The 27,139-nt window shown below is 39.5% G+C and overlaps 1 protein-coding gene across 10 annotated transcripts in view; it reads right to left on the bottom strand.

Moving 5' to 3' along the window:
• The window catches only part of LDB2 (LIM domain binding 2), a 212,880-nt gene that overhangs the window by 25,811 nt on the left and 159,930 nt on the right, over nt 1–27,139 (bottom strand). For all 10 annotated transcript variants that reach the window (XM_058803254.1, XM_058803252.1, XM_058803253.1 and 7 more), the window contains 2 exons: nt 22,089–22,211; nt 20,450–20,533 (listed from right to left, as the gene is read on the bottom strand). In XM_058803254.1, the coding sequence (XP_058659237.1) occupies nt 20,450–20,533; nt 22,089–22,211 (207 nt within the window). The remainder of the gene's footprint in view (nt 1–20,449; nt 20,534–22,088; nt 22,212–27,139) is intronic.

The following is a 27,139-nucleotide window of genomic DNA, read 5'->3' on the forward strand; positions in this document are numbered from 1 at the left end:
CCAATCTGCTGGTCACTTAATAAATTAGATACCAGATCCTTCTGCTGTGTTATAATACATGATGCTGTACCTCAATCTGACCTCCCTGCACTAATCTTCCCAGACATGAAATAACTAAAATCTGTGCTCCCTCTTTGTCCGTGTCCAGAGAGATTTATGCCAAGAACTGAGCTAATAAGCAAATAGGAAAAAACAACATTCTTAACCCTTTCCCTGTTTCTGGTTTTCCCTCCCTGGTTTGTGAACCCATTTATGGGCTCTGTAGTGGCTACCAGAACCATCACACACTACTTGGGGTGGCTGCTGGCTGGTCCTGGCGTGTGCCTGAAATATCTGTGTTGAATTTCTGGGTTAGTTGTACAGGTGAGATGGAAAAAGGAGAGAGCAAATAACACACAATTGTTTCACAAAAGAAATGTGTCAAATTACTTAATCCACAGACTACTTAGATGAATAACTGAGCTGCCAGCTGAAAAGGAAATGTATTTTCTGGGAAGTCTTTCAAATGCATCCATTCATTTAAAGTTCTCAGTAACAGCAATATTGAGAAAGGTCTTCTGTGTGTGTATCAGTGCTACCAATTGCACTGCAGCACTGCTCTCAAAGCTGTTAAAGTGTGTGACTAAGGTTGTGCTTCAGCAGCACAGCAGCCCTGGTGTTAAACTCCTGGGTATCAGTAATGCAGAGGGATGTGCTGGCAGAAATTAATTTGACCAGTTCAATATTTTTCAAGAAATTTTGACAATTACTTTTGTATCAGCATGTTTCACAGCATACAAGGGATCATCTGCCAGCTCCATTCCAGCATCAGATCAGGTATTGCCCAACATAGACAACAAAGTCAGCCCCAGTTCCACAATGGATGCTTTGTTAATATAACAGAAATATAATTTTGCTCTACTCTGAGCCGTTCTAAATTTATATGGCTTGATGATCCAATGCACAAGGATACATTGCTAATGGGTATGGAACCACTTATGGATACATTACAAAGTGCAATATTCCCAAATGGAGCAGGTGAGGCCCATTCTCCAGCCCCAGGGAGGGTGCCAGTGCAGCACTTGTGTGCACACAGCTCAGCCCTGACTCTCCCAGCTGAGGGTGGCCCCAGTCACACTTACCAAAAACCACCCTCACCAGGTTGCTCTGCCAAAGGCACCAAGACAGTTTGGGAGACAGTGAGGTGGGATGGGATGAATTGGGAATATGTGCCAACTGCTCATATATGGGCAGACACTTACATGCCAGCTCTCAGTGCCATAGATCAATCTCATTTGTCAGTGGAAATGCAGGGAGGGCACATCATCTACCCAGTGACAGCCACAGCTCTGGTGACTGGAATGTCCTGCTTGTTTTCCATAATGAAGAGGAACTGGACTAATTGGACAGACTGGATGAGGAAGCCAATATCTGTGGTCTCTTGCAAATAGCACTGTCCGTGTATTACTGATGCATGTAGAGAGTGTGCAGTGGTCTCACTGCTGCTGGGGTCAGTGCAACTCATTTCAGAGTGGTCACATCGTCTTCAGAATCTCACAAGACATGGTGCCTGTCACTGGAAACTCTGACCACAAAAACAACTACAATTTGGCTTTTTAAACTTTATTTATATGAAAAAAATACAATTTACACTTTCTTATGTGAGCAAGGCAATGTGAATTTCAATTCTGGCACTAGGTTTGGGTAATTTTGCCTGTGCTAACACATCTATTTTCTTCAGGCAGTTCAGTGCTTTTAGAGACCAAGGAGAGATTTTTGAACATTTTTTGCTAGTGTGATCACAGTAATGTATCCTCTGTCTTCAAAACAGCTTTTTAATGTGTTCCAGCCAGGAACAAAAATATCTCACAAGTCACAGAACAATCGTCAAATTCTCATTATCACCCTTAGCGTCAGGAGAAGTCAGTTTTATGGAGAAGGAGTTAGTGAGACCTCAAGATTCCTGTGGTGTTTTGGTTTTTTTTTTCCATGAGAAAATAGCCTCTTGGTAGAGCATATAGCATCCAGAAAGACCTTTCAATGGTTCCCCAAACTACTCTGTGTCCCATCTATATAATAAGGAAACTAATAATTCCATAATTTGAAATGGGTACTCTGAGGATACTTTCTGCTCTTGCCAAACACCAGTTATGTCTCAGTGAAATTGAAGCCACTAGGCTCAATTTGGCCGTAATTCAGTGAGGTATAACAGCCTGTGATATACATAAAATCAGACTGAACTCTATTCTGATGCCTTATGTCCTTTAACACCATCTCTATGAATCAATGATGCTTTCATGAGTATTTTTGGAGCGTTCTGACACTATAAGAGCTGAAATTTAAAATAAACAATTACTTTTTACTGCATTTTAAAGGAACCTTTCTAATTTTTACAATCATCTTCCAGAATACTGTCCTATTCAACACCAAAAGAAGAGACACAGAATTTTTTTTTTTTTTTCTGGCAGTTAAACTAGAATTTTCCAAGTCTTTAAAGATGGGACTGTATTTGCAGCTCTTATGTGCCATCGCACAAAAGGAAGCCATTCATCACCAAGTTAAAGTTCTGTGCAAATGCCTTTTGACTTTTACAGCCATTACCTTTTGCAGCACAGATTGTTAAGTGTAATTATTATCAATTAAATAAGTAACAATTAATTTACATTTCTTGTAGCAATTTATATTACAAGGCAAAAACTGTAACTTCCAATATTTAAGCAGTCTTGATGAAGAGAAATAAACACATATTTTCAGGGTTTGAAATGGGTTGGTTTATGCTAATACACCATATGACACTTCAGAGAGATCCACCAGCACTTCCCAGACTTCTGGAATATTGGGATCTTTTTCCCTATTTTAGTGTTCCTGTGTTTGGCAATGCAGAAATCCAATATCATCTTTTGACTAATACACATATTTTACAACAGTAACTGAACAAAGTAATTTCTCAGCTTTTGATCACATTTTCTAGGACAGCATTCTCAGTAATATTATTGATCTGAGGATCAGCTGAAAGGTTCCAAATGTCTCTCACATGCTCTGGTGAACACAGAAGATTCTTAGCAAGGGGCTGCAATGTCCAAACCATCTAAACACAGTCTGGGGCTGTATCCTGGGGGCTCTGTCCAAGCCCCAGCTTTGCACATTCTCACTCACAGCACCCATGCACATTGGAAAAAGTTGTGCTTCATGTTCTCTGCATAATAGGAATCATGCTTGTGATTCCTACAGTTCCTACAGTTAAATAGCAATTCCTGTCTGAACTGGGCTCCAGAGTAGATTATATCAAGCTCCACAACCTTCCCCACTTCTAAAAAATGGTAAGCAACAAAAAGCAAATCTCTGAGGTCTGCAAAGTGACATCATTCTTTCTTCCCTATCCTGGCTGCAGATTTGTAAGTGCCCAGGTTTTTGTTTTCATAGCTTTCTGAAACAATTTTCTTTTTCCAAATCTATTTCAACCACAGCCCCATGTGTCTATTATCCTTTCACCTTCTGATATGTGGTTCAGCAGATGGTGCAAATGAACTGGCATATAGAGTATTTGGTTAATCCTATGCTCCTCTGAATTGCTGCTTTGAGACTAATGCAGATACTTTGTTATTGTGAATTGTCTGCATTATGTCCTTGCCTATATTGCTTGATTTGTCTTGCTCTTCCTAAGCGAGTTCGCTCTGGGAGGTGCTGCTGAAGAATCATACAACTTGAAGTGCCCCTTAGTTAGCTCCAATGAAAGGTGGAAACTCTTGCTAAGAAATTTCCTGAAATCTATAAAATGGCACAGGGTATAAAGCACAGCCAGAGACAGAGGTTTCCAATCATTAAAAACATTCTGAGTTTGAATGGGAAAAGGATGAGATCATTATGGTATGAGTGAATTGATCAAGAAGTGAGGAAAAATTACTCTGCAGATATCACTGACCAGTAAAGGTTTAGCAGGAATATGCTCTTTCAGACCACTTGTTTTTAAGCTTTTAATTGGTTTTGCAGACTGCAAAAGAACCCTAGTCTGGGTATTCTGGAAAGCAATATGGATTGTGCACCATGAAGTGAACATTTATGGTGTGGAGAACATAAAAAATTATGGCAATATTTTTATGTTCTCTAAGTATGCCCCAGTGTCCCCAGCCCTTCATTAATCTGGGGCTTAGTGGAGAAATGAGTTAAACTTTTATTCTAAAAAGAGTACAAGTACTTGCATCCAGCCTGTGATTGAATGGTCCATCACATGTTGAATAAACTGCTACTTAGAAAAAACCTTAATTCAGAGATGTTAGTACTCATAGACTGTTTTCTCCTCCTTCTCTCTGTCTCCTGGAAAGCAAGGCCAGAAGATATCCCGTGGAAGGTTTGGGAAGGGACAGGATCCAAAGCACACTGCACTAAGGCTGGTGTTTCTTAGGTGGCAATGCCAGCTAAAGCAGCACCATGCTGTCCCACTGCTGTGCAAACACTGCTATTTGTGTGGCTGTACAGCAAGACAGGTGGGGCAAGAGATCTGTCCAAGAAATAACTAAGGAAATAGGCAGCATGTGGGCAGAAATGTGTGGCTGAAACCGGGACCAATGCTGCTTGAGAAACGGTACAGACGGACAATCCGTATGTGGTTTCTGAGAGCAACTGGAGACAGTTTTCTGCTTGCTGATAGACAAAGGCATCTTCAGGATTGTGTTCTGAGCCAGATTCTTGCTGGCTTCTCTAAGGAAAGCTATCTTGTTTTAGCTGTTATTAGTGCTGATTGTCACAGCTCCCCAGAAAGGGTCATCCTGGCACAGAGGATGATGTTGCTGTGGAGGCTTGTGGCTCTCAGGTCCAGGCTTGGATGAGCTCTTGGGGATCACCCTTACACATCCATGAGCAAGATGACATAACAGCTGGGTACCACATCTCTTTGGCCACTAGTCAAGAGAGATGACAATAGAAAGAACTACATTTAGTTCTATATTACATTTAAATTACTTTTGATCTGTGTATGACTCTTCTGGTTTTCCCAGCAGTCAAGTATGGTGAAGAGAAGAAAGTGTTTTTTGGAAGAACCCTTTTCCTGATGGAAATACAAAGAATGGTCATTTAACTGCCAGGCTGAGCCAAAGCAGTTTTTCTGCCTACTGTTATAGAAGCTGTCCTCTGATCCTGGCAGAGTAGCAACACTGGGTATTCACCATCTAGGGTTTGGTACTAGAGTACCATGTAAAGTATGGGGGACATGCAAAAATGCCATGGTTGTTCAGCCATTTAGGATTCAAGAGAGTCTATCAGACTATTCCCTGAGCTTTGATACTCTACAAGCTCATATTTTGTATTCAGAATTTAACACATCACTGGGTTCATGCTAGGCTAGAAAGAGGCTGCACCTGGGCACAGATGAGGTTAAATACTTACCTTTCATGGCTTTACTTTTTGTGCTGAAAGTTTTTAACCTCAGGTTTCACCCGCACTTCTTTAGTACCAAGAAGGCAAATTAAAACAGGCTGGCCATGTGTGCAGCATGGGCATATCTGAGGACACACAGGCTTCTCTCCCAGTCACTGGATTTTACTGCGAGCACAACTCTGCATCCAGTGCAGAGAGGATCAATCCCTGTGCCAATACCACTGACCAGTGGAGTAACAGGTTTGCATAGTCCCTTATGTCTGGTAAAGTCCATCTCCTGGGAATGACCATGCCCAAAGGTCCCTGGGGGAATTCCTGGAACCCTTCCTAAGGAAAAAAGGTCAGGTTGTGTCCCAGGAAGCAACATGCAGTTGATTTCCAGTCCTACTGAGCATTGGGTCAGCAGGCAGGGCCACAGTGCTGCCTCTCTCCTCTGCACAGCAGGGCCCTTAAACTGGAAGGCCACTGTGTGCTTGTTACAAGATGTGTAAGAGGTCTAATTCAAACATTCAGAGAAGAACCTAAATTACAAATTTTATTTGGGAAGATCAGGAACACTCTCTGCTGCTCACAAAAGAAAAAAAATTATATAGAAACATTGCACAGTCTCTAGGCAAGAGTTTGAGCCATCTAACAGCCTAGCTGTAAAGAGAAGCCCTATTTTTCCCCCTCTTATTGACTACAAAATAGCCCAAGGTCACCAATAAGCAAAATGAAGGCTCAAAATACCAACTCCATGTGCAGGTTTGCAACAAAAGTTAAAATTATACCAAATCAACAATTACTCATTCTCATGGTGTTCCACCTGCCCTCATTAGGTTATAAAGAACAAATGTCAGAGATAACATTCAGGAAAAAGGTGTTCTTCTGATAAGGAAAATAGCTTTGTAGCAGTTCCTCTGGGGGGAAATAAACAGTCTTCCTTCCCTCCTTTTAAAAACAGACTAGCTGATCTGTTACCAGATTTGTACAAAGTTTCACACAACAGTGTCCTTACACTGCTGTGTCTTGGTAAAGGAAACATCATAAGGTCCCAAGATTATTAACTCAGTGATTTCCAGATAAGACTTGCAGTTTACATGTACAAATATCTTTTTCCTAATTGCTAGTACTGCAAGCTCTTGCTTGGAGTTTGAAAGTCAAGCTGTGTTCCTTCTGTTTCATGCATCAACCCTGCACTTGGCCCTTACCTGTTCTGCTGTAAAATGTGACTCAGAAAGGGAGAGCCCCTCTAATCTGTGCGAGCTGCCTGACTTTGCAGCATGAACTGAAGACATCAAAAGGTAAATTCTTACTTTGCTCAGACAGAAATGCAAAGACCGGAGGTATTCAAGAAAGAGCTGCTAATTTTTTTTCTTTCAATTTTTAGCCCCATTTTGTGTACCAGATACACATTTCCAAGGGTTATAGGTTCTCCATGGCATTCAGGACTTGTTCTCACATCCTGGACTGTGTTCTGTTGAACACATTCTCACCAGCTGGCCACTCTGCTTGGCTGCTACATGCCTGCCTTGAGTCCAGGCAGCAGGCCTCTTCCAGTGAGACAAGTTTCTTTCACTTCTAGAAGTGTATATGGGAATGGAGTAAAAAGAGAATGCCATTTCTCCTGCTAGCTGACAGGGAAAATTGTTATTACCTACTGTGATCTCACTACACAGGAGAACAATAGTAGCATTTTCCAGTGGCAGAAATAAAAGATACACACAGGCATGTGTTTCTGTTAATACAGAAGAAATAGCTGAATGAAATGGTGATGAAGATATCTGAAAAAAAATTAGGAGAGCTGATCTTAAAACTCATTCTTGGTCTGTGACCTCAGTTGTAGCACTAAATCAAATATCAGAAAAAAGGGATCCCAAAGTACCTACATTTAAGCATTTGACTCCAAGAGTATGAGCCACAAAAGTCCTGTGTTTCACCTACTTTGGTGGAGGTGAGCCTGGTACATACTCAAACAATTCAGAATTCAAAAACCATCATGTTTAAGACTGTTAAGACATAGCAACTCTAGTAAATGAAATGTGCCAGCACTGTTCTCTGGCAGTGAGGCCAACTGGCAGAGACTGTCCTACCTTCACAAGACAGGAGCCTACATACAAATTCCCCTCCAGCAGGGGACTGACTGTCATGCCAACTCCTGAACTCTGCCCAGGAATTCTTTGGGAGTGAGCAAAGTAGGCAGCTCTAAAAGAGTATAGATAGTGCATTCAGGTACTCAAGAACACCACTAGATGCTGTTTAATATACAAAGATGGACAAAACCTGAGGGTCTTGAAAAGTCAAATGAGCTTTAAGTCTGACAGACGTGGCAGGCCTAAGCACACAGAAGTACAAGTTGTGTACATGTAGAGAAGAGCAACCACTAGCACATTCACTCCTACCTGCTGTTCAATTTCAATTGTACCTTTCAATTTAAAAAAAAATGAATCTTCAGAGCAGACTGGAGAAGATAACTCCTTATTTTTAGTCAGCTGTACTCTCCAGCAGCTGAATCAGCCTGGCTCCTTTTTTGACCCATGGAGTCCTGCCCTCCTGGTTGCATCATGGCCCTGCTTTAATAAGTTGCTCACAGCACCCAATATATTTTTTTAGCCTGTTCCTGGTGTGTATGCACACGAGGCTTTCGTCTCCCTCAGGTTAAGCAAAATGCTGACCCATATGTCAAGACTTTGGGGCAAGGGCTCTGGAATACCAGAAAATGCCAGGCATCTCCTCCCACCATTCATGTTTTGCTGTAAAAATAAACACAGTGAATGGCTGAAACTAGGGTGGCACAGATGTCTGTGGTGTCCCAAGCAATGAAATCCAAAAAGATAAGCCTCTAGCTGGAGGCTGCAGTGAAGCCACTATGTCAGAGTGTGGCTTTATGTCCTTTTAAGCATCCTCAGCTCCTCAGCTGTGCAATGGATATAATAGCTTTTACAACAATATTGATAAAATAAAAATGCAAACCCATGAGATACTATGATGATGGGAGTCCAGGTAGATCTAGATTTTCAGAGTCCACAGAAAATGAGAAGGCATAACAAAATTCATTATATGAAATGGCTTTACTATGCTAGAACTTTCAGGCACATTTTAAATGATGACACGGACATATGCTTTAGTAAATGTACACGGCTGAACTTTTTCCCCCTCTCCATAATTATTTCTATTTTATAATAGTTGCAAGAGGCTGCAGGCGATGCATTTTCTTGTATTTTTGGATGGCTGAAGTCATCTGGTTTTCCTGATGCTATGCTATTTATTCAAGGTGTTTAAGACTGATAACCAAGGAGAGATGCACTCTCTAGACTTTCCCATTGCTGCAGTAACACACTGCCTAAAATGGCCAAAAAATATAGGGGTGGCTTTTTTCAACTAAATTGAGGGAAACACAATATTTAATATTCATATAAAAATATCTATGTGATAAGCAAAAACCCAAAAATGTCATGACAGATTAACCCCTTCGGGGTTTTGTTTAAGTTTTTGAGCGCTCCCAAGTGGGAAGTTGAATTGTTCATCACCAAAAGTGTTTTCTGCATAATCACAATTCCTATGTTATTCTAGATTCATAACACCCTATTTATTAAAGTGCAGAAAGTTGAATGTCATTAAATGGATGATTCTAACAGCCCTTGCAGATAGGAATAAAGTGGCTAATGACATCTGTCCATATTGCCTTATTCCTAAGGCACAGACCATCTTTATGCTAGATGCAATGCAAAATGGTTGTTTCCACCTTTCTATACCTCACCTTCCATGATCACACATATAGATGAATAAATCACCTTTTGGACTGCATCTATAACTAACCTCAGACACTGTTTCAAGAACTGGATTCCAGCCTTACCAGTATGAAGCTGAGCAAAGATGAACTGCACTAATTGTTTGGAAAAGCATCCATTTATGAACCTAAAAGAAATGAGGGTGAGCAAAATGCAAGCAGATCACCTTTCAAAAGCTTTGTCAAAGCAAGCTTGAAGAATATTAAATGCATATACTTCTATAAGTTTTTTCCCTGTTTTGACCTGATTTTTTTATAACCTGGTATAATTCCACTGAAATCAACAAGCCTCTTGCAGCTGATATCCTTTGAAGTTCTTTCTAATCTAATTTTTGTTCAGAAAGAAACTACGAAAAAAAGGAATAAAACTTTGAACAATGAAATCAAACACTGGAAGTTAAAAATGTAAGCTCCCTTTAGGTTTGCTTGAGAATATAAATTAGGAATAAAAGCAGTATGATACATCCATTTTGAGAAGTACTAAACAATCATAACTTCTACTTACACAAAGACATTATCAATGGCCAGTAACAGCCTTCATAGCAGGTATCAAAAAAGCTGTTTTCCTCTTTAATTTCACTTAAAGGAAAAGGCAAGAAAAAAGCCTAAAATATCTTCCCAAACCACTCAGCATTTAAGAAGTATGCTTTATATTATGACCCTTTCAATGATTTCTCTGGTATCCTTTGCTCTTTAAGGAAGTGGTCTTCAGCAGAATTTGATGCAAGAAATGATGGAGGACAGTGAAAGCAGAAAGTGAGAGCACCTCTATAGACAACATCCTTCTCAGTTCCCCTGGGGGGCTACAGAGCTTTGGTTTATGTGGGTAGATTTTGTTTCTGCTGTTTCCCCTTGCTTCATATATTTCTAATCTCTGCTCTAGCAGTCAATGAAAAAGACAGTTCTTGAAGCCTCTGGGGTGGGTTTTTTGGTCTATATGGAAGGCAGCCTTTTCCCTTTAAACAGGGTTTGTACTCAGAAGAGCCTTGAGAAATGCTCAACTGGGCCCTGTGTCCTCAGCAGAAGTGGGCTGATAGCAAAGACTTTGGAGCAGCCTTGGAGGTCAGACCATGACAGTGTCCATGTGTCCTTCACTGCTGTGATTAATCTGATGGTCTTCATACCTTGTATTTCTACAGGTAATTAAACATGTAACTATGACACGAGATGCTTTGCACCCACTGATGTCACGCTGGAGAAAGGTCACTGCTTTCCAAGATGTTGTTCTAGTTTGTATATGTGTGTGATTAAAAGTAGAAGCTTTCCTTATCATTTATTACAGTAACAGTAAGGTTACTTAGGCAGTAATGTGGCCCATAGTAGGAATCTAAATATTAGAATAAGACTATAGGAATCAACCTATCCTTATACTAAACTAGAAAAAACTCAAAGAAACTGAGAAAGAAAGATACCAGATTAGCCTTCAAAATACAATTAGACTCTAAGAAGGTGTGTAAAAGAAACAAAAAGTATCATGAATATGGTATTTGGTGATAATATTGAAAGACTTCAAGAATATAAGTTTTGTTCTGAATAATTTGTCATTCTTACACAGTTAACTATCATAAAGAGCAAGCTATATTTCATGTTCTGGTTTTTACTGCAATAATTTTACTAAAATTAACTAATTTTTTAAGTTACATTGTTCAAGAGCGCTTAGCAATAGAATATATGATATACTGTCCTTTGTATGGCTGAAAATCTCATCTCACACACTGCTAAAGAAAATCAGTAAGGTACCCAAGATACACTAGAATACCACCATGATGTTGGGATAGTTATAAAATACAGACTTGCTATTAAATAGACCAAAATATTTCAAATGACACCATAGCTCTAATATACCACATCAAAAGTTAATCAGTGAAAAGGTCTGGTGTAGTGTTTAGAAGATGGAAATTTACTTCCTTCCTTTGCATATCACTATTAAAAAATTATTTCCTTTTCTATTTCCTTACTTGGATTGGAAAGTCTCTAGAAAGAAACCTCTGCCATCTTGTAGATATGGGACCTACATTCCATTGTGGAATGCAGCAGTATTACTGAACAGCTGGACTAGCAAAGTAGCAGAATGAGACAAGGTCTGCTCCAGAGTACTGTGATCTCTGCCTAATCACCTTTTGTTTAGACAAAATGGTGCTGCTTGTGTTTTCTTTGAAGGTTTTGATCCAGCATGACTGAGTCCAATTCTGCTTTATAAAAGAAATGCTATGAAATCTCAGCTAGGGAATACAGCTGTGGAGTTTTTTTTTCATGTGACTCATACTCACTTTATGGAAAACCATCTTATCATGGATAGAAATGGTGCACAGGCCTTTAATTAAATCAGCTCTAAGTTTTGCCTGAATGATTAATAAAATGAGAAGATTCTCTGTCTTGCTATGAAAGCTCTATTTTTCTGTATTCCTCCATTCTTTTCTATGCTTAAAATCTTTCTTCAAATCAGATCCCCAAGCTGATATTTGTTCCTTTGGGCTCACCTCAGAACTATAATCTGCGGTTAATAAAGCTAATTTTTTTTTGTCGCAAAATTTGAAAAGAAAAGAAAAACAAAAAAGCAATAAAAATAACCATTTGTTGTGGCTGTTCACAAAGCGTGACATTTTCATGGCTAAAACTGCCTAAAGGAATAGAGAAATTAATTTCAATAAATTGGATTTTATGTGCATAAAATACCTCCAAACAAATGAAAAACCATGAGATGACATTTGGATCAAAGGAGATATACCCATTGACTCTAATGGATGTTGAACTGGATCCTTGATTAACAAACTTCCTTATGAGAAATCGTGAGGCAGCAACACCAAGCAGAAAAGGTAACAAGGCACAAAGCTGGGGAAACAACTCAGAGTAGGAGGAATATTTACCACAGCACAGCTTTCTGGCCATGCAGAACACAGCACTAGGAATGACACAGCTCTTGTGTCAAGTCTCAATGTCCTCTGGCCCCTGTGCTCACAAGCCTTATGTGGGCATCAGTACAGGTGGGGTTCAGCACTTTTTCTCATTAGTGCTGCCTGTAAATCCTCCATATTACGTCCCATGGGTCTGCCTGAAGCAGGGTAAACACAAAATCATGGACTTCCATTTATGAATTTGATACACCTGTTGATATTTCCTTTAATATCCAGAAAAGGTGTGCTTAGAGATAAAAAGGAATGCACAGATCTACACATTCATGGTGGACACTAATATTCATGCATGTGTGCATACAGGAAGGAAAAATTTAACTGAAGGTTTCCCGTAGGAGAATAGTAACAATTAATTGCAAAGATAGTGAACAGTATGGTTCACAGCATAACTACAGAAATGGGTGTTCCATTTATATAGATACATGTGTGTATACAGATAGAATTTTGCTTTTCATTCAGAAGTAGTGCAAAAAAATCAACCTTTTCTCTTTATGCTTATTTTGTTTTCAATTCAAGTTTTGTAAATTATGGTAATCTGTTTTGAGCAAGTGCCTGCTCTAAAATCTATGGCTGAAAGTCAGTGGTCACTCTAATGAAATGAACATATTGAAAACAGTTATACATGAGACACCAGCAGTATAATGTTCCAGATCCAGAAGAATAAAAGAGAAATTTACACCTCTATGGAATCCTTCTTAATCTGTAGGATTCCCTGGCTCTTTCTTGTAATCTTCTATCAGTGTTGGCACATTTGGAGATGAGGTCCAGCTTTGTCAGGAGCCAGCTGATATGAATCCATCCTGCTTCTCTCTTCTCTGCCCAGCCCAAGTAGCACTTGGGGCGCTATTAAGGGTGGTCATAATTTAGGTGAAAAGGATTAGATTAGCTCTTTCATCAGATCAGTCACCTGACCTGACTCCAACAGTGCTTGCACCAGCACAAGGGTGCACAAGACAAATTTACCTTTCTGTGTGCCAGCATCTAACCCAGACTAATAGTCTCTAAAGTATTTAACTGCTTAGAGTCAGATTTTGGTATTTAGGGGTTCTGTTGTGAATATAAAATGGAGAGATTACAGAGAGAGATTTAAATAGACAGATTATAAAATGGAAGTATACAGACAGAATCAAGTGACAAAGTGGGTAGGTATCCTCCATAAGCACAAGGATCAGGACATCACACAAGAAAGGGCTTTTCAGAAATTTCCTAGAAGTAGGATCAAACTCAATAGGCCAAGGAAAACCTTCTATTGAACAGTCAAATTTTAGCTTGAGCTGCATGAAAGATCTCTCCAGCAGAGATGAATAAACAGTAATGCTGTTTTTCCCATCCAAAGAGTGGCAGGGGAAGTGAAGGGGCTAAGCAGCCTAACCAGTAAGTATGTATAGAAAACTACTTTACAAGGTTATATGAGCTAGTTGCTTGTCATATCACAATGGACAGACAAGAAATTATCTTCATGAAGATAAAACATGACTGGGTAGGCTACAGGATTCCCTTTCCAGATGAATATCAGACCTTAGGGTGGCCATAAGCTTTCCATAATAAATATTTTAAGTTCTAAACCAACTCCTTCCAAGAACAAAGGTTTGAACCACCAGCCTTGCATTAAAGCCCATTTCTTGACCGCTTTGGAGCATTCACTCCTCCCTGCATACCAATTCATACCAAATACTGATGGATATTCAATATTAAACAACTAATTAAAAATTTTTGCTGTTTTCATTGCTTTGAACAAGAAGCTGGTTTGGGCATTTTCAGGTCTTCATACAAATTGTACCTCTGCAGGTCTCATTCCTAAACTTAATTAATAGTTATTATTATTTATGACTGTACTGCATACTAGTCCAAATTGGTCTTCTAAAAAGAGAGCCTGTGGCTGTGTTCTTGGATTTTTTTCATCATTTTTCTTTTGTGAAATAACATTATTAGTTCAAATCTTGTAGCTTGTTTTTATATCACTAGTGCTTTGTCTTTCTTTTTCTCCCTTTTATCCTTCTGACATTTTTAATTTTAAACTGCTCCAACCTAACTTCATTCTGATTTCTTACTCATGGATGCTTCAAGGACTCACATTGCTGATTATCATCCTTCCATTAGCCCAGACCTTAATTTTATTTCAAAGGTTATATGGTCTGTATGTCCAGGGAGCACAGTAACTGGCTTGTGCTCATACACACACATCTTTCTTCTTAACTGATACTCATGAGCCTGTTAGTGCTCTTTGTGTGAAAACTTGCCATTACCATCTCCAGAACACTGATAAGATCTGCCATCTCTGCTGAAATACCAATTTGTATTCTGCTGTCTGTTGTCTCTTGTTCTTTGTTCCCATTGCCCACTTTTCACTGAATTCTGAAATTTCTGATACTCAGACACTAAAATCTGTTTCTAAGTCATAAGGAGCAGAAGAGGACACTACTACACCAGCTCACTGTACTCTCCAGTCTGGTTTAAAACTGTCATCTGACTTTTTTAAATGCTATTGGGCTTGCTCCATAATTTTTTGTTTCTCATATGCTGCAATTTCCCCATTTGTTTTAGCAAAATACTTAGAAATCAAGGGATGAAAAGCACACCAGTATTATTTCTAACAATATGAATATTATCTTTCCAATCCATGTCCTATCCAGTGATTGCTTCAGATTCCATTTTTGCTTTATAAAATTCTAAGTTGGTGCAGCCCCATCTTCTGCAACTATCCCATCCCTGTTCTCTCCATTCCATGCTTATGATGAATTAACTCCTGATATACAGATTCTGTGGTGTTCTGTCTTTATTAAAAGTGAAAAGCTAACATTTGACTGTATGAGCAAATACATTTCTTCTCAATTATTATTCTGAAAGTAACATATAACACTATCCCTAAAGCATTAGATGCATGAAAGAGAGGAACAGAAACCACTGTGATCATTACTAAAATAAATGCTAAGAAATTACATTACCAGAAAACCTTGGCAGAATCAGCTAATTATAGTTGGCACAGATAGATTATGGATAGCCAGCTACAGTAATCGGAATCCTTCTGTGTGAATCCTCTGGGTTTGCCTGTATTTTACTGTGGAGAGCTACCCCAAGATCAATTGGTTTAGATTGAAAAATTCCATTTTTTACATGAATTAAGACTACAAAATATTGTAGTCTGCTTTCACCATCTACAGCACATATGATTCTTTAAAATTTTGGCAGCTTTCATATGAAAGTCACCAAGAGGATTAAATGATCTAAAACTCCTCCTTCGGGTGCTTGAGAGCCCTTAATAGAAGTTGTCATTCACATTCAGTAGGGTACAGCACCTGAACCCGTCCTCTGTTTCCCTAGCACATCCCATTCAGTGCACAGCACAAACAAATGAAGTTCCTTTGTGTAGAGCTTCACTTGTAGCTTCACTTGTATTTCCATGAAGACATGGAAATATGGCAGAAGCAGGGACTGCAGAACAAGAAAGGGTAGGCTTTAGAGTAGCCCAGAGCTTCTTTAACAAACTGCCCTTGTTCCCAAGTTTCACTGTGATACTCAGTTATGGGAAAAGAATTTACACTAGTGTGTTTCCAGAAATGCCATCTACTTTTTCAAATACATAGCCAGCCTTAGACAATAGACTGCATCCAACAGCAATAGTTTTATTGTTAGTATATGGGGCAAGATGAAATCCCAAGTGTTGTGCAAAATCAAGCCCTTGCTTTCTCAGAAAGGGCACTTCCCTTCAGTTGTCCCCTCAGACTGCCCCAGTGCCCATCCATGTGCCCCAATGCCACATGTGCACACTGGAGTGCAGACCATGCCTGCTTAGCTGGTAGAAGCCATGCAGCCATTAAGGTTTGCAGCTCAGATGAAATCAGAGAGTTGTTTAGGTTAGGAAACACTTCTAAGACCATTGAGTCCAGCCACTAACCCAGCACTGCAAGGCCACCACTAAGCCATGTCCCTAAGTGCCACCTCCACAGGTCTTTTAAATACCTCCAGGAATTGTGACTCCACACTTCCCTGGGCAGCAGAATGATACTGGGGAAGACCCTACAAGAAAATGAGTAGCACTGGAGCACTTGCTATTGAGTGAGGGCTGGTTAGCCCATGCACTGCCTGCACTGCCTGATGATGCCATTTGATGATGACACAACATAACTCACAAAGGGAAATGAGTTCATATTGCACATATGACTATACTTACAGCATTTATTCTCCCCCAAGCACCTGACTTTGCATCCTGAACATATATGCATGTAAACTTTCTTTTTCTTCATGAAGATACACCAAGAGCCATAAAATATTGGCCAGATAGCTGCCACAAACTGTTATGGATTAGGAGCAAAACAGCTCCAAAATGATTTCAGCTCTTATCTTTCCCGTGCTTGAAACCATATTTAGAAAATCAAATTTCACTGCCCATTAAAGGAAAGTGTTGCATGTGTGTCTGTTTTGCATGTGGAAAAGAAAATTTTGTGTGCACACTGGGTATACATACAAATGGCTTTTGATTACAGTGTAAGTAGTGCCTTTAGAAAATTGCGTCCCATTAAAGAATTTACATTATCCTCCCAGCAGCAGAAATCCAAAAATGTCTAGTGAGGAACTAAATTAGTGAAAGAGAGGACTTAGAAAATATTGTCCTCTGTGTAGCAATAGTAACACCTCGTTATTGTCTTTTATGGAGAACAAACAAATTGGATAATTTGTAGCTCAGATAAGCAAGCCCTGGTGAATGGAGCCGTACAGGATGTGAGGGGCAATGGGAGTGTGCATTCCCCTGCCCGGGCTCCTCTCCTGACGCAGAGCGGGAGCGCTCTGCCACGCTGACTCTGGCTTTGCAAGGGGCACGTGCAGATTTAGCTCCACCAACATCAATAAACTGGCCACCAGAGCAGGCCACAGTGTGGGCAGGATGCAACATCCACATCTGGGGAAGAGCTCTAAGAAATCACTCCAGCCAGCCAGTGCAAGAAAGCAGAGGCAAATTTTGAAAACCAGCTGGGCAAGGCACAATTATCTTTCAAGGCTCAGGCCAGGTAGTCCTGCTTAATTGACAGTAGGGAATGACTTTTTAATAATGTCAGAAATTTAAGAGAATGAATCATTTTATAGATGGCAACAAGATATAGCCGAGTTCCAAATTTTCAATAATGCTGCTAGTATAGAGCTATTGTTTTTAGAGTACATTCAAATCCATTATGCATTGAAGATATAGATAAAATAGCTCAGCAACTAAAAAATTAGGAAAAAAAATAAGGTACTGTGGGGACTAAATTATTGTAGCTTGGTGGAAACTGTTCTTCTGAATGTTATCTTCACCTCCAAATTCTGTACAGGATTCCTGTTTGTTCCTGGAGTCATACTGACTGAGACTAGGTCTTGGCCTTATTATCTGGTAGCTCCTAATATCTACTTCTTGATGACTTGATAAGAAATTACATTTTAAAAAGCTTGATATTAATTTAAAACCCACAAGGTTTTGCTTATTATTTCTGAGACAGCCCATTCAACTTCTAGTCAGCAGCTACAGCAAAGTACGCTGACCCTATTGATGAGGTAATCAATTATGCTGGAACAAAACAAACTCGTAACTAGAGAGAAAGTAACCCTATGGTTTTATACAGAGTCAGAGAAAACAGAGAGAAAACCCATTTGGCAATTGACATAGGACAAAACATTTCATTTCCAGGTTCCAAGAAGATACATTTTAAATTTGTATTATATATGATTTAAAAAAATCAATGTTCTTCTATGCTTCATTCTACTTGCAGTGAATGAAGACAAACCAGGGCACACATCCAAAGCTGTGGCTCTACAAGCATGTGGCACTCAAGAATGGAGGTTTACATGCCAGCAACTGCAATTATCCCAACTAGCAATGATTTAGCATTCTGTGATATCTAGAGCCCAAAAACCACAGGCTATGCTTTTATATCACAACCATCTGAAATCCAGGTTTAAATTCTGCCTTTAAAGAAACTGCAGCACAGCTTGCTGCTGTGTGCACGCTGGAGAATAAAAATGATTAATTCCGCCCATCACTGAAGTTTTTGCTTATGAGTATCACAAGCCTTTGCTGTGTGCAGCAGAAAAAAAAAAGAAAATAATTTTTTTGCTTAGTTTCTGATCCTTATTCAAAATCATGCAACAGTGCTAATTACTAAACACTGGGAAGACAATAAAATATCATAAAATGCTGACTTTAAAACAGACAAAAGAGAACACCTTAAATCTAAGTACGTTTACCACATTATTTTAGTACATGATTTCTAGTGCATGAGCTCAGAAAACATTTTCAAGTTAAAATTAACAGAGGAAAGTAACTGGACAAGAAGCAAATCAAAATGGAAATACACCATGTAATACACGCTGCCATGATGAGCCAAACATCTGGAAAAAAGAGCAGAATGATCAATCCCTCACAACAAGAAAAAGAGACATGTAAAGATTGGCTTGAGGAAAAAAGATTTCCTCTTGGAATCACCACAGCAGGAGCCAGAGGAAGCTTTGCACCCAGAGACCTAATGTCGTCTGTTAAGCTAACAAAACTAGTCTGGAAGAAGAAAAAAAGTAAGACTTTATCTTTTCATCCCCTCCCACTTCACTGCTCATCTCCCTAGTGCTTATCTTGATCCCATTTTTCTTTTTCTGAGTTTTTTTTCCCTCCCTCTCCCTCTTCCTTTCTCACTTTTTTTTTTATGCTAACAGAGGGAGCAGCATGGGTACCTGATGGCAGCTGCCTCCTAACCAGAGCCCTGCCTTTGTCATTGGCACTGTCACATCGAGCAGTCACACAGAGGAACAGAAGGGGTCCGTGACAGAGGCGATGCTGGAGGCTGCTGGGGCCAGCCCAGGCGTGTGACACCACATCCCATCACTCCCAGGGGAGCAAACACCCCAGATGTGGCCAATGCCTGGTGCCACTGCACAGTTTGCAAAGAAACCACGGAAATTCCTGTGAAAAGTCAGCCACTTTCTGCCCAGTTTGCCACAAGCATGTAATGCAAAACTTGCCATGACTGAGGAGGAATCCCCAGTGGGATTTCCTCGAGGACATGCTCTAGGATGCCCCACCACAAAGCACTGACAGCATGGCTGCAGGGTTGCCAGAGCCCAAGAGCTTCTCTCTGTACCAAATCACAAACTAAAGTAACCATGAGAGTACAACGTGCATTACATGGACATGTTAATCTTACATTTACACATGGAAAAATCCCAATGCAGTGCATTATTCCTCTGAGGTTTTACGCCGTATTCTTCTTTCATTTACAAACAACCAGACCTGCCCTGCACAACTCAGGCTGTAATTTGAACAGTATTCTTTACATTAACACCACATAAGCAACAATCAGCAATGGCTTATGCTGTTGGGAAGGTAAGTAAAACTACAGGCTATCAATAACCTGTAAGGACACAGTGAGAGAGATCACAACAGCATTTTGGTTCTGCACACTTTCCCTGGAGTTCAAAACACTCTGGGGACAGGACTCCATCTATCCATAGGGAAGGCATTACAAGGTTCATAGAACTGAATGAAGTACATCTAAATTGCACACTTAGGTACAGCTCTACATTAGGCTGAAAATAGCTGCATTTTCTAGTGTTTATGTTATCTTAAAAAAGTACCTTGAATAATTACTCATAAAATTAAAAAGAATAAAACCAGATAGTCCTGACCAAGTTAGCTTGATGTATCATTGTGAAATTTGCCTCATTTTATCCACTAATGGCACATCTAGAAATAGGAAAAATCTGAATTTTAAGCTTGAAATGCAAACTCTACAAATCTGTATTTCTGTGTATGTACTGTAAGCCCACACCAGGGAACACTTTCAAAAATAAAAATAAACATCTAAACTTTGAATGCACTTTGAGGGTCAAAAAGCAATGGGAACAAATGCATTATTTAATCGCAAAAACCACACTCGATTCAGGGCAAGGCTAAGGAGGAAGCTCAGGCTCCCAGAGGCATGTGAAGTGAGGACTGCTTTGAGGGGCTGCTGCAAACAGAGCTGGAGCTGAACCTTCCCTCAGCCCTGCCTCTGCCCGGGAGAGGTGGCAAGGTTGAAAATCTGGAGGAGATAGGCAGCTTTTAATAAGAATTAGCTGCCATTTTCTCAGGCACAGTGAAACAGAGAGGAAAAATACTGGGAATTCCTTGCTTACAATAAAATAAAGGCATTGCTCAAAACTAAAAAGAAAGACTGTTAAAAAGAGGGGCTACTCACACGAGGCTTGGAGTGAATTATAAAATTCCTGGCTTTTTTAGCAGCCCATTGTTATCAGCTACATCTCCACTGCAGTGTCTTTGTTTTTCCTCCACCCTCATTAAGGGTTAGGTCAATTTCTTACCTGATCAACACAGGCTCTGCTGTCATTATCTTGACTCAAAGGCAGCGGTACCTTTTAAAAAATGCTCACAAAAATGCAGCTATGGCATGCTTACCCTGAGGTAGTTGAGGGTGAAGTTTGTCAGACCCATTCGAGTGATGTTTTTGGACAGCTGCTCCAGCACCTGAGGGTCTTGTGCCTAAACAACAAAGGAAAAAAGAATTTTCACTTTGCTTTTCACTGGGGTATTTTTTCTATGTGCTTTGTGAAATGCAGGGAGGGTTCCCTGAAAAGCAGTGCCACTGCTATGGAGAAATTACACATTGATGCTAAATTTATGTAATAAGCTGGAGTTCCATATGCAAGGGAAAATGTAAAGCATGATGATATTGGAGCAGACTAAAGACTGTTTTCCAATATGTTCCTTTGATCCCTGACCACTCATTCAAAAGATAGACCTAAGAGAGCAAGTGACCAAAAAGCTTCCTGAGGGACTGCAGAACACTTTCAGCTTCTATTTGTTGGCCGTGAGTCCCAGGGGACTAGACAGAAAAAGGCAGGAATAAAGAACATATCACTTTCTTTTTGTGGGAAAGAAACTACAGCAGAAAGACCTCATCAAATATGTGACATTAAGCACAGTCTGGAGAACCCTTCTGATCCAAGTTATTTTCCCAGAACGGAGAAAAATGCAAGTATAGCCCTTCCCTGACCCTAGCCAGGAGCTTTACCTGTGAGACCAGCCTTCTCTTTAAAATGAGATCAATCTCATTACTAAATTAATACCTGCTGGTTGCTGTCTAACCTGCTTCCACTCTGAATTTAGCAGCCCCCTCCCTAAATGCATAATGTCAATCATGGCCATCCTCATTGTCCCTTAATGGGATACTGTTGAAGAGCTCAGTTGATCAGTTCCCTAAAAGAGCAGATAATCCTGGGACAGAAATGGTGGGGTGGGTTTTCAAAGGTGTTTTCTTCAGGCTTGTAATAACACTTTGGAAAAGGTCCAGTTTAAGCTATATAAAATTCCTCACTATTAATATATTTTTATCTGAGGATGTCTAACTAACTTGATGTCAAAATATAGGAAAATCTATGTGTCTGTGTTCTTACCCTTTATAAAACCACAGTCCTGCAATTGATTTTGTATATCAGGGCTCTACTAGCAGGAGGGGGTCTATGGTGAAGAAATGAAAGTGTCAATAAAAGTATGTTCTTTGTTTCTCTACAATTTACCTTATTATATTTTGACTTTAACTTGCAGAATATTTAATACTTTAATGTTTCATTGTGTGTATTTTCATTAAATAACAAAAGAAAGTTGTGAAATGTGAAACAAAAAGAAGGTCTGCATTGAAATTCTAAAGGTTTCTAAGTAAATATATGGCAATTTCTTCTGTCTATGCAAGGGTAGCATCAGTTTGCTTCATTTCAGACTTATAATTGGTACAACAACGAAAATTCACAGACTTTGGTGTAGTTCAGGTCAATAAGAAGAGATTTTGGACTCAAATCATACAGAGCACCAAGTGGGATTAAAAAGAAAATTACGTGCTAAAATACAATGAAAACATAGCAACAGTGGCAATAATAGAGCACTGAAAAACAAGGGAGAAAGAACTTGTGAATAGATGTAGTTGCAGGCAAACCAAAATATTTACAGTTAATTGCCTTGGGTGTGAAATTTGCCAGAGTTCTTCATAAACCTAATCTCATCTCTTTGCATTAGGTCAAATGAATAAAGGATTACTTACATGCATGGCTAGAATGCTGCGTGGGACTAATTCTCTGTATTGTCTAATAGTAAAGTGCCATGTTTTTATTCTCATAAGGTCATCAAAAGTAAACTCCAAGATAAGACGTCCTTCTGTGCATACCTAGAATACATAAAATGCATGAAATAAATTCCCAGGAATTTTGTTTTCATTGGTATTGTATCATCGATTAAACAACATTCAAAAATATCAGAGCAGTATTCTATTGTTCATCTCTGCTAGATTAATTGTTTTTCATCCTCTTGGGGAGAGAAAAAACGAATGTGGGAAAATTACTTCATAGGCCTTACCTCAGAGACAGTAACTTATAATGCTATAGATTTTATAGCATTTTACAAACATAGAATATTGTGTCCTAAATCTTATTTATTGCATCAATTCTCTTTTCCTCATGGTTTGCTACTGCTAATTAATGACTGAACCTCGCAGTGGAGGTGACTGTGGTGCAAATGAGTGCACTTGATGGCAAGTTGCTGAACCAGTCATTCCCAACCTGTTTTAGACTTACTACAGCTTGGCATATAAACCTTTCTCTCACGTCCATTTGGAGTAGGCAGTGCCCTGAATGCCTGTGGCCAACCCCAGGTTTTTTTCATAATTTTTCATAACTTTTAAAATATTTTTTTTTATTTTCCAAGCATTTTCTTCTGTTTGGTTTGCTTTTTATGGTGAGGGTTTTTGTTGTTGTTGTTGTTTTTTTTTGGGTTTTTTTTGTTGTTTTGTTTTTGTGGGTTTTTATTGTGTTTTTTTTGTGTTTTTCTTTTCCTCTTATCTAATTTTATTAACCCCCTTTTGCAAGGAAAACTAGGTGGGTGCCTGCCATGGGGGCCTATGAGCTGCATTTCTCACAGGTTTGAGAGTGAGGGGAGCAGAGGAGAGCCAGGCAATGGAGCTACTTCCACAGAAAGTGGCTCACACAGCTTTGTGAGAAATCTTGTCTAAGAAAGGACAGAAAATATAGGAGGAATAAATGCAGCAAGTGAAAAGTGCCCAGTAATTTAAATAAATAAATTACTGGGCACTTTTAAACAACTCTCCACAATTTTTTGTGGAAAAGTAACATGGTTGTGGTCTTCTTTAAGGTGAAAAATACAAGCCCAACATGGTATCTTGATTGAGAATACTGTGGAGTATCGAAAATTATGTCTGATTTGAAAATTAACTACCACTGTTGATTTTTTTTTAAATGGTAGATTTAGACTTACAATCCCTGTTCCTAGCAAACTTGCAAGTGCAGGGTACAGAGATATTGTGGAAACAGGGTGTAATGGCTTTCAAAAGAGAGGGCTTCTGCAACCTTAATTTTAATACAGTATTCGATTGAAAAATAACCATCCCAGATTCAGCTGAGTCTGTTGAGCCTTTTTAAAAGCTCCAACTCAGACTTGGCCAGCTCTCACTTGGTCAGTGTGTGGCTTTTCTGGTTAACAGTCTACTTAATGTCCTTACAATTTTTCCTCTTTATTATTTCTGCTAAAACACACAGGTAATTTTAACAGGCATAGTATATGGACAAATTCCTGTAGATCTGGGAAGGAGAACCTTGCAACAGGTTCTCATCTGCCCTTTTCAGCACACCTTAGTGATGCCTTCAGATATTTAATGTGCCTTATGTTTCACCTCTGATTTTCACATCACCTGCACTATGATGAGAAATTACACAATACACATGCACACACATAAGGAGTCATAGTAGGAAAATATTTTGTATTAATGGTGCTGTGTTGAGGCCAAAGATCCTGGTTACTGATCGGTTAACGTGAAAATATTTCAGGTTTAAAGCAATTTTTTTCATAATAATACCAGTGGCTTCTCAAATGTTTCTTTTGTTAAGCTCACACCACCAAAGCTCTTAGCAGATTTTTAGGCACTGGCATTAACAAATCTTAATAGAAAAACACATTCTTCATATTACAGTGGTAAAAATTTATGCATCTTATAAAGAAATTTAATTTCCTCATGTAAAGTAGAATTTTACACATTGTTTTTAATCAATAAAACTGGCACAGTTCTTATTTTAAAAGGGCTATTTTTTCTCCTGAAAGCTGCCTTTTACATAGAATCCAAAAAATCAAAAGGGTCTCCAATTAAGAAAACATTTTCTGTTGTGCTGAATTCATGTTACCGTACTGTGAGCTCTGACATTTTGTTTCTGTGGTAACCAAAATCAGCTGATTAGTTGGCATGGCAACAGAAAAGATGTAATCCCAGCAGACACACTCTAATCAATGCCCCCAGCACAGATGGTCTCCGGAGGATCAACAAGAAAGAGGCTGGCAGGCATTCAGTGCATCACGTGGTTGCTCTAGACTAGGCCAGGAAAAAACTAAAAAAGAACATTTCTCAAACTAACCAATAGCTTTTTAACCCCTTAACTGCACTTATTAATTGTAGGAATTTCAACTGCTTGTGCCTATGAAAACCAACTTTGGTCCTGCGCCTCCTTGCTCACAGTCTCATTCTCCTAACACCTGGCAGATTTAAAAGTGTTCCCCCTTTATTAACTACCGCTTCTCAAACATGAGTTGTTCCTTTAAAAGAAACCTAAAGCTATTACAAATCTGGGCAATGCCTGATATTATTAGTAGGGATTAGATTCACTGCTTTTAAGGGCTTCACCAATAAAATCCAGCTGATGGCTGCACTCCTGGGAGATGGAAGTGAGTAGTGAGCACATGGGGCACTCACTGCCTTAGTGGTGAGGGCAATGCCCACCCCTGCCACTCCACTGGGACACATAATCATTGATCACTGTAGAAAAACAATTTGCCTACACATAAAGTGGGAGTGCCGGAGCTGGAGTAAACACAGTGAAAACAGGGACTTAGGCAGACTCCTAAAACTTTCTTCTGCCTGAAGAAAACAGTGGAGCATCTCCCAGGTAAAAAAACATAGTGGTCTTGGCTCCAGTATTTCACAACATTTTATTTATGCCACTGAACTCTTATAAATTCTTTATACTATTTATTTACATCTTGATAAAACAATTTTTAAGTGTGTGACATTTTACAAGGACCTTTTAGCCTCAAAAGACAATCTGGGCTATTCATATTCTTACTGCTAGGCATGTTCTGGCCATTTTTGTTTCAAAAGAACTGGAAATGCCATTTTATATATTCATCCAATACTGCTGTATGCAGTGAGTTGCTCTAACTAGCAAAATGTTCAAATGAATAAAATGCATTTGATTCTTGATTCTGTGGATTCTTGATTCAATACACAATGAAAAGTGGTTTAGTCTGTTGTATTAGAAGTTAGTGAATTTGTAGCATGGAATTTGCTTGTGAAATTGAAACAGCTTGTATTTTTGCATTAACTCCTCCCCTCCAGAATAGTTCCAGAGGGTCAAATTCAGATATGATCCAAGGAGCTACACAGCCCATTGCAGTGGTGCTCATTATGGGATGTATGCTTTGTTCCATCACTGATGCTGTGAGAGTAGGAATTTACCTTTGGGTACAAGATCTGTGCCCTTGGTATCTCTGCTAGAAGTTAAATAAGCACAGCTGAGACAACATTCAGCTCTAACTTATTTCTGAGAGAGTATTATTTCTTCTCCCCTATTCCATCAACTACTGTGCTTTATTTCAGATTTGCTCTTACTAAAAAGTTGTATTTTCAACACGCAGGCATTAAACTTCCTAATTTTTCTCCCAGAATCCAAATTAATTCCCATCCTGAATCTTCCTAGCAGTTCACAGGTTTCTATTGGAATCTGCCAGAAAAATGTGAAGGCTGAGGCAAACTGTGTGCTGCAGACAGGGACTCACTGCACACAACAGGACAGGGCCATGGGAGGCAATCGTGGCCCCCTCACACAAGGGGGCACCCGGCCCAGCCCATACTGCTAACCTCCTGTCCAAAATAACAACACTGTCATGTCCTGCCATGATAAGTAAAATAATCTAATTGAATTGAGAAAAGCATTATGTATTTAATGGTTAAAAAACCCCACACCAACTCCCTTTCATTTGCTATTGCATTAAAGCCAACACAAAGGGGAAGGACACAGAAATCGCTGTGCGGAGCTCAGCAATGAAGCAGCCACTGTGGAACTTTGGCACATCTCCTGCACCTGGCCAGGACTCACAGCTCCCCGTGAGCAGTGAGGTAGCAAAGAGGCGCCAATCTGGTCTCTGTCTGCCTGTGTCTGTGTGGGCCTCAGGGGCTGGATGGGCTCTCTTGTCCTGGCTCCCCAGTGCACCACACACCAGCAGCTTCTCCTCCCTCTGAGCCCCACCCAGGGCAGATGGCAGAGCAGGACCTGCAGAGGGATGGGACTCCCACACATGCCAAAACAGCAAAAGCCGTGTAAGCCTGGTCATGATGCTGTCAATAGCCAGGGACTTAAAATTAAAACCTCCGTGGTCCTGCAATTCAAGGGCAACACAGATTAGCTACCTTCTCCTGTTGCCCCTTCTCCCTTTGTTCTTTTCTTTTTGAAAAAGTTAAAGATGAACAAGTACAAGATGGAAAATCAGCATTTCCTGTTATCATTATTTACTGTTAATGTATTAAAATGTAACCACTTTAAAACAAGTTTACTGATTTTTTTTTTAATAGAAGAAAAATTTTGTTTTAATTTTTATTTTTCACCCTTTTGGTACTGCTTTTTTATACATATATGTGGCACCCGTTTTAATTACAGGACTGGATGTGCCCAATGCATGAAGATAATTCACTATCAATTACAAATATTGAATATTCACTAACTGTTTTATCCAGAGTGTGTTTCAATTGATTCCTTCCATTGACTTCATAGACCTTTGGACTGGCATCCTACTGTATTAAATCAGTATTTTTCTAGAGATTTATAGTACTTGTACTAGGTAAGTATCAAATGTAATGCATACCATCCCAAATGGTAGGTACCAGCAATGTGAAATCTCATTGTTGCTTTAAAATCAAACCCAGAGAAAAGGAAATGGTCAGACTGAATTTAATTCACATAGAACTGATAGTTCTGGCAACCTGGCATTATGTGCTTCTCTTGCAATCTTTCTGGGAGAATTACAGGAGATACCCACAGA

This window comes from Ammospiza caudacuta, chromosome 4 (assembly GCF_027887145.1).
Source record: "Ammospiza caudacuta isolate bAmmCau1 chromosome 4, bAmmCau1.pri, whole genome shotgun sequence".
In the NCBI taxonomy this organism is placed as follows: Eukaryota; Metazoa; Chordata; class Aves; order Passeriformes; family Passerellidae; genus Ammospiza; species Ammospiza caudacuta.